Genomic DNA, 16110 nt, shown 5'->3' with positions numbered 1-16110 from the left:
AAATAAAACTTCCTGCAGTCCAATCTAAACATTCCCCCCCCCCCCCCCGTAACTTGAATTTATGTCCCCTAGTTCTAGCATCATTTATAATCTTGAAAATTTCGTCCTCATTCATTTTACTGATGCCTCTCAGAGCCTTAAACACCTCAATCAAATCTCCTCTAAGGTGTCTAGTTTCCAAACTCTGCAACCCACATATTCGAAGTCTTTCTTCATAAGGACGCCCTTTAGCCGATCTCACTAGGCGAGTTACCCGTCTATGCACCCTTTCAAGAAGCTCGATGTCTTTCTTTAGGTGCGGTCTCCATACTTGAACACAGTACTCCAAGTGTGGTCTAACATAAGCCTTATATAATGGGATTATCACATCCCTATCTCTACTTGCAAAAGTTCGATAGATCATCGATAGGACACCATGATCCTTCCTTGCAACCTGTTTATAATGCTCAGAGAATTTCATGTCTGACCGTATCGTAACACCCAAGTCCCTTTCCTCCAGTACCGGGTTTAGTTGAACTCCACCAAGTGAATAAGTTATTTTGGGATTACTGTTTTCCAGGTGTAATACCTTACACTTTGTTGGATTAAAGCATAGCTGCCATTTTTCTGACCATTCCTGAAGTCTATCTAGGTCTCTCTGAAGAAGCTCAGCTTGACAGTGATCATTAACTACTCTACCAATTTTAACATCATCTGCAAATTTAGACATCACGCCCTCTATCCCTTCATCAATGTCGTTTATGAAAATTAAAAACAACAGTGGTCCTAATACTGATCCTTGGGGAACCCCACTTCTTACATCAACCCAATCTGAGGAATAGCCATTTATCACAACCCTCTGCCTCCTGCCCTGAAGCCATCCTTCTATCCATCTAAGGATTTTCCCAGTGATTCCAACCTTTTCCAGCTTATAAAGCAACCGCTCATGTGGGACTGAGTCAAAAGCTTTGCTGAAATCTAAATAAACAATGTCGAAACTATTCCCCAAATCCAGCTCGTGAGTGACCCTTTTGAAATAGCGAACCAGATTTGTTAAACATGATTTTCCCTTTACAAACCCATGCTGAGTATCCTTGAGAATTTCAGTTCGATCCAAATGATCCTGAATTCCACCCTTGATCATTGCCTCCATGATTTTCCCTACTACTGAAGTCAGACTGACAGGTCGATAATTTCCAACTTCACTTTTAGAGCCACCCTTATGTATGGGAGATACATTTGCACTTTTCCAATCCAAGGGAATCTCCCCAGAGTCTAGTGATGCTCGCATAATTAGCCTCAATGGTTCAGTGCACTCGCTTGCCGCCTCCCTTAAGATTATAGGGTATATTCCATCAACTCCAGGAGCCTTACTGGTCTGTAGGCTCGAAAGTTTTTTCATTAAACAATCTTGCAAAATTTCAATATCATTAATTACATATTTTTTAACTTTGCTCCCACAATTTCCCATTGCCACAAAAGGTTTTTCATTTGTAAATATCGATGCAAAATAACTGTTGAGTTCATCTGCAACGGCAGCTGGTGTATTTAATACTATCCCCTTTCCCTTACGTAAAGGTTCGATCTGGTTTGTCCTGCTCTTCTTGGCATTTATATATGTGAAGAATTCTTTATCCCCCCCCTCTTTGCTCTGTTTGCTAGTGATTTCTCATAAACTGCCTTTGCCTGTCGAATCTTTTCTGTGGCTCTATTACACATCACCTTGTAGCTGTTATAGGCTTCAGTACTTTTTATTGCTCTGTAACCTTTCCATGCCACCTTTTACTGCTCAAGTAATGTGGCAACTTCACTATTCATCCAACTTGGAATCCTCCTCGTGGAGTATTTTTTTAATGGTATGTATGCATTCAAGGCATCTGTGATTAATGTTTTAAAAGCGTACCACAGTTCAAATGTATTCATTTTCTGCACGATATCTACCCAGTTAATGGAGGCCATGTAGTACCTTAAGGCATCGTAATTTCCTTTTCTGAAATTAAAACCCATTCCTTTGCCTTTTACTTCTGCTACCTCTCTCGTCATCATCCACCTTAGAACTCCGTGATCACTTCCTGCTACTGGTTCCTCTGCTGTCAGCCCTATTATGTCATCTGATTCATGTGTGATGATGAGGTCTAGGATATTCTTTTCTCTAGTACTTTCCCTGACATGTTGATACAAATAACAGTCATCTAGTTGATTTAAAAATTGTATTCCCCATGTCAAGTTTCCTTCCCATTTACTCCCATAAGGCAATGGTCAGGCCACGCCTTGAGTACTGCGTACAGGTCTGGAGGCCTCATTTTAGGAAGGATGTAGATTTACTTGAGCGTGTACAGAGAAGGGCAACAAGATTGGTGAGGGGAATGAAGGGATCCTCTTACCAAGAGAGGCTTAAGTTCTGCAAATTGCAGTGGCTGGAGACTAGGCACCTGCACGGTGATCTGATTGAGGTATATAAGGCCTTGAATGGGTTGAGCACGCTGAATTCTGATGGGATCCTTCCACTTGTTCAGATTACGAACCTAAGGGGGCATAAATTGAAATTAAGAAAAGACAGATGAAGAATAGATGTGCGGAAATTTGCCTTTAGCCAGCGGGTGGTTAATTGCTGGAACAAACTTCCATCTGTCGTTGTGGAAGTTAATAGGTTGAATAAATTTAAGGAGGAACTGGACAGGCATTTGGAGGGAATGGTGTGATTTTTTTTTTTTGGCTGATGCTGCATAAGCTCATACATTTGCTTTCTTGCATCACGTGCCACTACTACTACTACTACTACTCCAATCAATTAGAGGTAAATTGAAATCACCCATAATAAAGCATTGACGCTTACTTGCCCATTCCATTTGCATGTAGAGGCTTTTGTCATAATCTTCACAATCACCTGGTCTGTAGTTTCCTCCTACTCGCATTATACCTTTGTTTCCAACTATCTCACACCATACAGACTCTATACTAGCATGTGAAATGTCTGAATCCGGTAAAGCTATCATCGCACTCAGGCTGCTTCTGATAAGAAGCATTACCCCACCACCCGTTCTATCTACCCTATCCTTCCTAAATACATTATACAAGCCGTACTTAAACTCATCATCCCCAATTTCCGGGTGGCACAACGTCTCTGTAAGCCCTATTATGTCCGCGTTACTTGTTTTAACCAGCAGTTCGAATTCGCTCATTTTATTGATGACACTTCTAACGTTACTGTATAAACAATTAAGATTTACTGTTCTTGTATATTTAACAACCCTTGAAGTTTTTTAGGCTCTCTTCCCTGATATTAGCTACCCGCTCACGTGAAACGTTTCTGCCCCCAGAACATCTAGATAATACGTCCAGTTGGGGTAACAGATAAGAACTCTTAAGGTATGTGCAAGAGTTACTTTGACCAGTATTATCAGATAAATGCGTGTCAGTATTACCCACATCCCCCCCCCCCCTAACTAGCAGTTTCCCTGAACCTTTAAGGTATCCTCAATAATACTGGAAAAAACTTTTGCACCACCTTTGTTTAAGTGTATCCCGTCTCTACAAAGCAAATTCCTTCTACTTACAAGTGTGGGCCTTGCTGATAGAAATTTCCCCCCTAAAGCCTTGCAGATTCCTTCAAGTCTTGAGTTAATCCACAAGGCTCTTAACATATAATCCCTCCTATCGTGTCTGGGCAGAATTGCAGACACATAGACATTATGGCCTAGCTCGCGACATTTCCTCAGCATGGTCTTGTATTTTTCCAACAAATCGTCAGATCGTGTACGTTTAATATCATTAGTCCCCACATGAATAATAATATTCTCTTTACCCCCTTTAAAATCTGACAATCTGTTGGTGACATCATCAATAGTTGCTCCCGACAGACATAGTCTGGTTCTACTCCACCTATCCTTATTACAAAAAATATTCCCCGTTTCCCTGACAATGAAGTCTCCTAATAAAACAATGTCCTTTTTAACCAGAGTAGTTTGCACTCGGTTTTTCTATTTTGAGGCTCGAATCGGGTGTGCATCACTTGGTAGATTGCTGGAGTCTTGAGTCCCTGACGAGCTCCCAGATGCATTATTCTCGAGGGCAAGCACCCGTTTTTTCAGGGACTCAAATTGTTCCATGAGTGCACCAAATTGTAATTTAAGATCGGTGCACTCCTTACATCGATCACAAAGAAAAGAATCCCCAGGTAAGGTAGGATTAGTCACCAGGTCGACCTTGGAAAACATTCCACAGGTTCCACAACGGATTAAATCATTAATCACCCGTAAATCGCCATCCGTAAATCGCCATCGGCTATTTCCGTGTGAGTCATGATACCTTGTGACATGTTTAAGGCAGATCTCGTAACTACCATTATAAAATTAAATAAATATCAATGAAAGTTAACTTTAAAACATTATATCTATAATATTATTAAAATCAAACTGTTACAGGAAAACCTATAATTAGATAATCCAACAATATCTAAATAAATCAAATATTTAAAAGCACTATCCAAAAGTAAACCACTTAACTGAAGAGCCCTGACTAAGTGCGTCCGCTCACCTCGAATGCCAACACTGAACTCAATGTTTAGTGTTCAATGAAATTTAGGTTTGGCAACTTTGCTGGCTGCTTTTTTTTTCTCTAAACAGGCTTGATTTTCTGATATTCTGTACTAACTGAGCTTTGTGTACACGAGTCATCTACAAACAGAAAATTACTGCCAACAGCATCCTTTAAACATTTCAGGATTGAGCACCTTATTCTGTTTTCTCTTTGACAATTCTTATAATTTCAATATCCCATCTTCAAAGGCTTTTCTTTGCTTACCTGAGTTGCTTAAATTAGTGTTTTACACAAATTTTGTTATTCTTCAATAGTCTCATCAGTTTTAATTTCTCTATATTTATTATTTACTCTTGTTTCAAAAATTAATCTAATAATAGGAATAGGAGGTTTATTTTAAGTATTTCTTCTTGTTGTTTGGGTCCTTTTGGGGAATCTTATTTTTGATGTAACAAGATAATGAGCTGTTTCCAGTTCAGATCTATCTGCAGTAAACTCTTACACCTAAAATGAAGTTGGCTTGGCTTGTTTCTCACTCTGTTATCTATAATGGATTTACACCACTGGTTGACCATGTGCATTTATGACAGTCCTTGTGTATTAAGAATTGATTCATTACTCTTATTTTGTTGGATGTTATAAAATATATTAATCTAATACTGTTATTATTAATTACATATTCTCCATGTACTCCTATATAGTTGTTTATTCTGTTTCTGCCTCTTCAGGAATTCAGATTTCCCATTATTAGAATATAGTCTGTTTTATTTACTTTATCTGGAATATCTTTAAGTTGGCTATAGCATTCATTCCTTTCTTCCTTTTTTTCTTCTTTTGGTATATATATGTACCTATTACTGTTACGTACTCTTGTTGAAGTTTCATTCTGGCATGGATGTCTACCTGTCAGCTGGAAAAAACTAGTAAGCTGCAGGTTTCTGAAGTATGCTAGTATGAATGAGAACTGGAGTGAATGTAAAGGCAAGAGTATGAAAGGAAATGCTAGGAAGGGTGAGTGAATAATAATTTATGCCTCTGGGTGTGTGAGGGATGAATGTGTGAGAAGGGATGAGTGCAGAAAGAGTAAATGTGGAAATTGAGTAAAATTAGCAAATGACTGTGCAGGCTTAGTGAATGACTGGAGTCTGTGTAAGGGTGTAAAAGTGTGTGCCTGGATCAGTGAATGAATGCGAGAAATAGTGTGTTGAATGTATAAATGTCGAAAGCAGAATGTAAAAGTATGACAGGAAGTTTGTTTAAAAGAAAAAAAACATTTTGGCATTAGTATATTTGTTATATAAACGTGTGGGGTTTTTTTTATTATTTGTATGTCATTTAAATTGTGTGAGCTTCCTTTAAATTAATTGTTTGTTTAAATTGTTGCTTTGTCTTTAAAGCAATGGGTAAACAAGCATTAAATTATTTTAAAAGCAATAATTGGACAGGTGGGATTGACAGCTTAGTGTCAGTTTTGCTTGTTTAATAAGTCACCCCCTCCCTGGTGTGAATGAGAATGATGGATGAATGAAAAAAGAAGTATAAAAAAGTTGTAAAATATAAAAACTATAAAATGTTGTCTTGAAATGTAGGTGTAAAGAAAAGAGAAAAGAAGGGAAAAAAACAAAACCATAAAATGTAAAAAAAAAAAAAAAAAAATTGTGTGTGAGAGCGAATGATATAAATTGCATGTTCTGTTCCAGCCTCTCCACCAGATGGACGGAAGGCCATGGGAACCTTATGGACCAATAGGTCATCCATGCTGGTGGCTGTTCCTAGCTGGCATGGTGTGGAATGCTGTCCCAGGTGGGATACAACTACCAGCACAGCTCAGCTGCTGCCATTAGGCATTCCTAGCCATGCTCCCTTGTGTGGTCCTTTGCCTCCACTCCCCGGGTAGGAGGGGGAGGTTACCTCAGGTCTCCTCCCCCCTCGCTGCCCCTCATTCTGCTCTGGTTGGGCAGGCCTGCTCCACTGATTTGGGGATCATCTTGTCTATGGAATCCATATCTCTGTCTTTTCCCCCCAACCTTCAGTCTCTCCCCCCTCTAACTTACAACTAGTAGTGTTTGAATCATTGTTAAATTGCTTGAGCCCTACACTCAAAACTTAATGACATCAAATCGCATAACTAGTACTCCTTTTTGGCTGACCCCTATCTATAGCAGGTTTTTTTTTTTTTTTTTTTGGTCCTAGCCACTGAAATCTCAGGAAATTAGGTTGGCAGGACCAGCCAGAGTAAATAACAATAATACTTGTGTACCTGGTCTGCCTCCACAAGGCAGAGGTGTGCAACATTGGTTCCCATTAGGGGTCCAGCGGCCAAATGACCAAAGGAACAACAGTACATGACACTACACATGTACAAGATCCATACACTTTTAAACCTCTGGCATTGACAGTGTTCTGTTTCACACCTACAATATATACTACGTGGATATGGGGGAACCCCTGGTGCCGTTTGACACTAAACCCAATCTACACACACCCTACACTCTGGTCTGGATGATTCTTTCATTCCAAAATATATAATTAACTAAAATGTTCTTTTAGTGGTTTATTTATTAATAGCATTATGCTAGAAATATTCTATTTTGATAAGGTTTCATCATCTTTATGGTTGATTCCATATTGCTGCATTCATAATGTTTTTCCATTGCCAGTTCTTTTCCTTTGCCTGACCAGGTCTAGAATCTGTCTGAAACAGTCCACTGTTCATTTCTTCATGAGACTTGAAATCAATGGAGTTTCCTACTAATTGGTTGCAGGCCAAAATGAAAGTCCAGTGGTAGGGATGCTATCTTGATGCATTGGACATGTATGCATGAAACAGCGTTTACTCTGTTTCAGTGTAATAGTTATACTACTAATAATTGGTTGTCATAGCCCCTCAGTTGTTACTCAAGGTGCACTGTGGGGTTGATGGTTGGCTATTAGAGGCTGTATGAAACACTTCAATAACCCACTTCTGTCCTACTGTCTGCCGTTAAAAGTTGAATATAAACAATAGTCTAGTTTTTCACCTTTCTTATATGAAGTATAAATAAATAGCAGTACAATAATTATTCCAGCATTGGCAGAAAACAAATTTCACAATTGACAGTACTGGCCACTGCAACATCAGACTGCACAGAGTTAATATAAATGATGGTAAGAATATTAATATCACTTCCATACACAGTAAACCAACCGAAGTTATGTAGTGGCATCATTACGTAACATCTCATATTGTGAATTCTGTTTACTGTGTATGAAAAGATGCTAATGTACTAATTTATATGACAGTAAACTCTTCTGTAGTCTGAGACTTTTTAACCCTAAATCCTACACGTTGGTTATAACACTGTTACAAAATAGCTAATTAAGTAATGTTTCAAAATGAACTTTATTTTTTATTTTAAAATAATCTTAGAGTTTATCCTTTGCCATTGATATTTACATACTTATTGGATGTACTAATATTACAAATTATGATTTGTAGAACTTTGTTGTAGGCTAGCCCATTTCTCCCCTCCTACATTAGCTACAAGTAAAGTGTTTGTGATCAAGGGATTGGCAGAAATTATATAATCTACACCTTAGTTTTATATCTAATTTTTTTTCAAAATAAATTCATTATCATTCACATTGTGGAGTAATGTTATAAAATTCAGCTAGTTCTGTATCATATTATTAAGTGTTCAGTTTGTAAACCATATTTGCCATGTGTAGAATATTGTTGAAATGTTTATTTTTTATTAGCTGTTACAAAAATTGGTTTTCTTTTCTTTGATTTCTGCTAGTCAGCAGTAACTATCAGTTGACTTGCTTCTCAGGATGACTTTCTGTTATCTTATTTTTTTAAAGTTATTTATTATTTTTTATTCTTATTAACTCTAATTTTTTAAAATTATTTCTCTATTCTTGGTGTGTCTACCAGTTTTTTTTCTTTTCTTTTTTTTTAAATATTGAAACTGAAATTAGGAATTGTAAATTAATATTTAAAAAAAATACCTCTCAATGATATATCTAATGATACACTTATATTTTAACGGATTTCTGTTTTTATCTAGGAGATAGAACGAAGACGGGCTTTTCTTAGACAGCGAGCTAGAGACAGAGCTGTAGAGGATGAGGAGGTATTTTTTTAAAGACTATTTAGTTTTTTTTTTTTGTAGAAATGACTGTATCTTTTAACTTTTTTTTAAAGTTTGATTTACTTTATTTTTATATAATTAGACCTTTAAATTATATAAGTATATATAATAAAATTCCAAAATAAATTGTAATAGTGTGGTTGATCATGCAAAAATAAATTGTAGTAGAATATGCAATTATAAGTTTGATTAAGTAATCACCATTACCAAGGTTAGGTGATTACCTGAATAAATTATAATTTTAGTGGACATTGCTTATTGTGATCACCTCAGGACTCAACAAAACTGATAACTGAAATAAAATGAATGCTGTTCAGTGTTGTTTATGGATGCAGAGTGGAAAACGTATACATAAAAGAAGAACAGAAAGGAAGTGATCAGAAAGAAAAGATTAAAATCAAGCAATACAAAATTCTTTAGTTTGACTGTCCACCTTCCTATTGTTTCTTTGAAAAAGTCGAAGAAGCAGTGAAGAAAATGACAGTTTCCTTTTTAACAAAGATTTTCATTGATAAAAAAAGAATCCATCATAATGTTCCTGGACGTCCATACAAACTCTTAAAACAAATAAAGAAAATATTAAAATCAAGGATTAAAAAAGGGTTAATGCTCTAATGTAAAACAGGCACACTGGTAGTAGTGCAGATACTGTACGTTGTTTCACAAAGTAATGACACCAACAACCATATGAACTGTACCGGGCAACATCAGTAACTAGGCAGACAATATGTTGGAATTAAAGAATATACAAAAGAATAGGACCAGAGTATGTCTGCCAGGGGCAAAAGTAGAAGACGCTGTAGAGCATATAATCATCTTTTATGAGCACGAAAGGTGATAGTGTTGTACATGTTGGCACTTATGACATTAAGAGTAGATCTGCTGACTTACTAAAAAGTACAGGACACTGTTGATGAAAAGTCACGAGTTAGGGTTGAATTTCAAAGCTTCTGCAAATCTGCCCAGACACGATAACAGGGAGTATATGATGAGAACCATATCAATCAGTTTGGTCCTAGATGGATTTGGCAAGCCCCGTGGGGTAGAATTTTCTCAGCATGGTGTGTGCTTGTTAACAGGAGATACTTCTTCTACAGAGATCGGATATACTCAAATAGAAAGGGTTCAAGAATATTTGCTAATGCTATCAAGGCAGTGTTAGGTGGATTGGAAAACTGCTGGCGTCGGGGAGAGAGAGATACACGAACTAATAGTGGCATATGATGCAAGAAAGCAAGCATATGAACTTATGCAACATCAGCCAAAAAAAAAAAATTACACAACCATTCCCTCTAAATGTTTGTCCAGTTCCTCCTTAAATTTATTTAACCTATCAACTTCCACAACGACAGATGGAAGTTTGTTCCAGCAATTAACCACCCTCTGGCTAAAAGCAAATTTTGCACATCTGTTCTACGTCTCTCCTTCCTCAATTTGAATTTATGACCCTTAGGTTTGTAATCTGAACAAGTGGAAGAATTGCATCAGAATTCAGCATGCTCAACCCATTCAAGACCTTATACACCTCAATTAGATCACCTCGCAAGTGCCTAGTCTCCAGCCACTGCAATTTGCAGAACTTAAGCCTCTCTTGGTAAGAGGATCCCTTCATCTCCCCCTCATCAGTCTTGTTGCCCTTCTCCGTACACGCTCAAGCAAATTCCTAAAATGAGGCCTCCAGACCTGTATGCAGTACTCAAGGCGTGGCCTGACCATTGCCTTATACAGAGGGACGATCACCTCCTTTTCCCTGCTAGCAAAATTCCTGTATATCATTGACAAAACTCCATGACGTGCCCTGGCAGCCAGTCTGCATTGCTCAGAAAACTTGATATCTGACTGCACAATTACTCTCAGGTCTTTTTCATTTTCTACCACCTTAAGTGTCATACCACACAGTTGGTATGTTACTCTGGGTTTACTTCCACCCATATGCAGTACTTTGCATTTGTCAATGTTAAACTTCAGTTGCCACTTCTCAGCACATCATCCCAAATTTTCTAGATCCTGTTGCAGTAGCACACTGCCATTATTGTCATTAACAACCCTGCCAACCTTTGTATCATCTGGAAACTTCGACGCTAAGCCTGGTATACGTTCATCAATATCATTGATAAATATACAAAATAACAGTGGACCCAACACCGAACCCTGTGGGACTCCACTAATAACATTAGTCCACGAAGAGCAGTGCCCATTGATTACTACCCTCTGTCTTCTCCCACTCAACCATCCTTTTATTCACTGTAGCAACTTACCCTTAATACCATTCTGCTCAAATTTGTACAGTAGTCTTCCATGCACAACAGTGTCAAAAGCTTTCTGGAAATCCAAATATATGATATCAAAATTATTTTTTGCATCCAGTTCCTTTGTAACCACATCATAATATCCAATCAAATTTGTCAGACAAGACTTTCCCTTAACAAACCCATGCTGTGTCTGAATTATTGCTGCAGTCTTGTCTAGATGATCCTGCATTGCATCTTTAACCAGTGACTCCATTATTTTACCTGAAACAGAAGTTAAACTAACTGGCCTGTAATTACTCGTGTCACTCTTCGATTCCCTGTTGTGAATTGGGGATACATTTGCACATCTCCAGTTAGTGGGGACCTCCCCTGAGTTCAAGGATGCTCTCATAATTATGGCTAAGGGTTTGCTTACTTCCTTTGCCGCCTCCTTTAATATAACTGGATAGATCCCATCCACCCCAGGTGCCTTTCTTATGTTTAACTTCAACAATTTTTCATCCAACTTGCTCTCAGTTATTACAAAATCATTACGCACCCTGCTACAATTTGATAACCTTCTGACATTTTCAACCCTTAATAACTCCTCATGTGTAAATATAGATGCAAAGTACTCATTAAGTTTGTGTGCTATCTGAGCAGGATCATTAACAGTCGAACCATCGATATCAAGTGGACCAATCTGATTCATCCCCTTCCTTTTAGAGTTTATATAAGTATAGAAATCCTTGCTGTTTTTCTTAGCATCCTTTGCCAAAGATTTCTCGTAAACTGCCTTTGCCTGCCTAACCTCCTTTGTGACTTGATTACAGACTAGCTTGTGTCGCCTGATGATTTATATGCATCCCATGCATTTTGCTTCCCTGTTACGAGTCTCATTAGTTCATTTGATAACCATTTAGGCCTAAACCTTGAACAATATTTCTTAATAGGTATGAAACTTTTAGTAGCATCCACGATTAATTCCTTAATGCTTCCGTCTTAGAATTTTACTGTTGGTAACATCATCAGTTGATCCCACTGTACAGAATTTAAAAACTGTCTGAGACCACTGTACTCACCTTTATGGAAGCAAAAACCCTTTCTGTTACCCCTGATAGTAATTATATCTTTAAGTAAATCCCACATCAGTACACTGTGATCACTGCCACCTAATGGTTCCTTTATCTGCAAATTCTTAATACACGAATGATCACTGCTGATAACCTGATTAAGAGTATTACCCTCTCTGGTTGCCTTTCGAACATGCTGCTGCAGAAAACAATCATCCAGTAAATCCACAAAAGTCTTACTAGTGTGTGTGACCAACCGACAAGTTCCAGTCAATATCTGGGAAGTTAAAATCCCCCATTATAAGACATTCTGATTTACTAGCCCACTCTATTTCTCTTTACAATTGTTCATTGTACTCATTCGAGTCATTAGGCCTATAACACACTCCTACTCTTATTTTTGTTTTCATAGTGCTTATGTCACACCAAACTGACTCAACAGTGCACTGTCCATCTATATCAACTGGATGCACTTCTTTTGATTTTGTTTTTCTTAATTAACAGCATAACCCCTCCTCCCTTCCTATCTGTCTATCCTTTCTGTACACATTGTACTCTCCAAATTCCAATTCTGCATTCCTAATATCTGGGTGACACCCGTCTCTGATATCCCAACAATATATCCGCCTTTGATGCCTTGACCAATGCTTCAAATTCATCAAATTTATTTACTATACTTCTAGCATTGGTATACATGCACCTATTCTTAGTTACCCTAACACATCCCATATACCCACCTGTTTCATGATGACTGCCATCAGTCCCTGAAACCCCCACCACCCCTCGCTCCAAGCTGCTTATTCTAATAGAAGTAGTGCAAAAATCACCTTCACCTCGCCTACCGGGCTAGCCAGGTGGGTAATGTGCCTCCCTGGCAACCCAAAAGTTGCGGGTTCGAATCCCACCTCGGGGCTTGGATCAGAGTAAATACAAAAACTTTGGGAGGTGCATTATGGCCACAGAAGCAGGTGCGCCAACAACTAACAAAAAAAAAAAAAAAAAAAAAACCTTCACCTCTGCCTGCGGCTACTTTTAACCTTTTAGTCTGTGAATCCTCCCAAGCTAGCAATTTTCCGACCCACCTAACCCTGCCTTGATAGCATCAACAAATATTTTTGCACCCTTTCTATTTAAGTGTATCCCGTCCCTGTAGAAGCAGTCTCTCCTGTTAACAAGCATAGAACATGCTGAAAAAATTCTACCCCTTGAGCCTTGCACATTCCCTCCAGGGCTGAATTGATTGACAAGGCTCTCATCATGTACTCCCTGGCGCCTCCGTGGGCAGGAACAGCAGTGCGTAGCACACGCTTCTTGATTAGACCGGGGTTCGAGCCCGTGCCCACCAAATACGGAGGATGCAGAATGGTCAGGGAATAACCACCGCATATCCCCGGAGCAATATGGCCTTAGTTGCTAATGCTCCTAAAAAAAAAAAAAAAAACAAATAACAACAAAAATAACAATGTACGCCCTCCTATCATGTCTGGGCATAATTGCAGACACTTTCAAATTTAACCCTACCTCACAACCTTTTTTGCAACATTGACCTGTACTTGTTAAGTAAATCTACAGATCTCCTACTCTTAATGTCATTGGTGCCAACATGTACAACAATATCACCCTTTGTGCACTTAAAATATGATTTATGCTTCACAACGTCATCAACTTTTTCCCCTGGCAGACATACCCTGGTCCTATTCCATCTGTCCTTTTTACACAATATATTCCCTGTCTCCCTGACAATAGTCACCAACAATAACTAGTTCCATTGGGATCAGCGCATTCTGCCTTGGAGAGTGCCACTGTGTTGCCTGATGCCCACGAGTGAGCTCTTGCGTTCAGTTGGGCAGCTGAGAGCTTGACGGGCCTCTCATTAATTTTTTTGAGTGCATCTATCCTACATCTTAAGCTCTCATAGACGTCCATTAGAACGCTAAGTTGATGCCTAATTTCTAGACACTCTCTGCACCTGGCACACACAAAGACATCTTCCTTGGCTAGAATAGATTGACAGTAGCTGCAGGCAGAGGTGAAAGTGATTCTTGCACTGTTTCTGTTGGAATATGTAGCAGCCTGGGATCCATATACCAATTACAAATCAATCATATGACAGACATGTACTGATTTGTGGTCTCAAATGTGGCATAACCAGACAGATAATAAGCTTCATGAAATAAAACAGAATCCATAGTCATGGAGATCCAGTTTTCTTTTAAACAGACACAAAGAAGTCATGGGAGCACATGAATTAGTCATGCATATTTAACGTACTGCTAATTATTAGTAGTATTCCTCCCACATTGTTTACGCTTTAGTTCTCTTTTTACCATGAAGCATGTTCTCGTTGAGTGTGTGCATTATCATTCAGCCAGAATTGCACCTTTCAACTGACTCATATCATTGAAAATGAAGCAAATTTATTGGAATTTTTCGCATACCTAAAAATTATTAACTTATAGTCACCACTAGATCTATCTCATCCAATATGTTGATCAATGCTCCAACATAGCAGGTGCAATTTGGCCAATTAGTATCCCTTGCACCATTAAACCTCCACTACAAAAACAACAACAACAAGCTGCCTGCGAAGCAAGGTTCTGAGGATTTCAAGACCTTTGGTGAGCCATCATGGAACAGGAAAATACGTGGGCTGTGTTAGGGTAACTAAGAGTAAGAACAGGTGCATGTATACTTGCATGTACACCAATGATCAAACAGGAAGAATTTTTTAAAAAAGTTTCTTGTTATGTTAAATTTGACACTGCTAAATGCTGGATTACTACCCATTTTCACTTGCCTCTTGGATCAAGTTTAGTAATCGGCATTTTTATGCTCGCTGACTCTTCCACTGACTGATCTGTTCATGTCACTACTGGATAGTGACCACTACATACTAGTCATGAATTAGGGTTAAATTTGAAAGTGTCTGCAATTCTGCCCAGGCACGATAGGAGGGAGTACATGATGAGAGCCTTGTCAATCAGTTCAGCCATGGAGGGAATGTGCAAGGCTCAAGGGGTAGAATTTTTTTTTAGCATGGTTTGTGCTTGTTAACAGGAGAGACTGCTTCTATAGGGATGGGATACACTTAAATAGAAAGGGTGCAAGAATATTTGCTGATACTATTGAGACAGTGTTAGGTGGGTCGGAAAACTACTAGCTTGGGGGGATTTTTCACAAAACTAAAAGGTTAAAAGTAGGCAGAGGTGAAGGGAATTCTTGCTTGTTATGTTATTTATTTATTTTTTTTGGTTTTTTAGGAGCATTAGCAACTAAGGCCATATTGCTCCGGGATATGTGGTGGTCATTCCCTGACCTTTCCTCATCCTCCGTATTTGGTGGTGATGGGCTCGAACCCCGGTCTAATCATGAAGCGTGTGCTACGCACTGCTGCTCCTTCCCACCTGGCTACGGAGGCGCCTATGTAATTCTTGCACTACTTCTATTAGAATAAGCAGCTTGGAGCGAGGGGTGGTGGGGGTTTCAGGGACTGATGGCAGTAATTATGAAACAGGTAGGTATATGGGATGTGTTAGGGTAACTAAGAATAAGAATAGGTGCATGTATACCAATGCTAGAAGTATAGTAAATAAATTTGATGAATTTGAAGTGTTGTTCAGGACATCAAAGGCGGAATATATATCGTTGGGATATCAGAGACGTTGTGTCACACAGATATTAGGAATGCAGAATTGGAATTTGGAGAGTACAATGTGTACAGAAAGGATAGATGGATAGGAAGGAAGGAGGGGTTATTCTGTTAATTAAGAAAAACAAAATCAGAAGAAGTGCATCCAGTTGATATAGATGGACAGTGCACTGTTGAGTCAGTTTGATGTGTCATAAGCACTGGGAAAGGAAAAATAAGAGAGTGTGTTATAGGCCTGATGACTTGAACAAGTACAATGTACAATTGTACAGAGAAATAGAGTGGGCTAGTAAATCAGAATCACTTGCACACTATTAAGACTTTTGTGGATTTATTGGATGATTGTTTTTTGCAGCAGCATGTTCGAGAGGCTAATACCCTTGATTTGGTTATCAGCAGTGATCATTCGTGTATTAAGAATTTGCAGATAAAGGAACCACTAGGTGGCAGTGATCACAGAGTACTGATGTGTGATTTAAATAAAGATATAACTAAGGAAGGGAATG

The 16110-nt window shown here is 38.5% G+C and overlaps 1 protein-coding gene across 1 annotated transcript in view; it reads left to right on the top strand.

The window, feature by feature from the left end:
* Positions 1-16110, top strand: part of Mfap1 (Microfibril-associated protein 1) — an 82011-nt gene that overhangs the window by 31837 nt on the left and 34064 nt on the right. Inside the window, exon 5 of the mRNA XM_090371855.1 lies at positions 8568-8633. Within this exon, the coding sequence (XP_090227981.1) occupies positions 8568-8633 (66 nt within the window). The remainder of the gene's footprint in view (positions 1-8567; positions 8634-16110) is intronic.

Source organism: Mastigoproctus giganteus, chromosome 4, assembly GCF_048544385.1.
Source record: "Mastigoproctus giganteus isolate SK-2022 chromosome 4, ASM4854438v1, whole genome shotgun sequence".
NCBI classification, from domain to species: domain Eukaryota; kingdom Metazoa; phylum Arthropoda; class Arachnida; order Uropygi; family Thelyphonidae; genus Mastigoproctus; species Mastigoproctus giganteus.
Note: the sequence above shows the minus strand (reverse complement) of the source record. Positions and strands in the feature narration are given on the sequence as shown.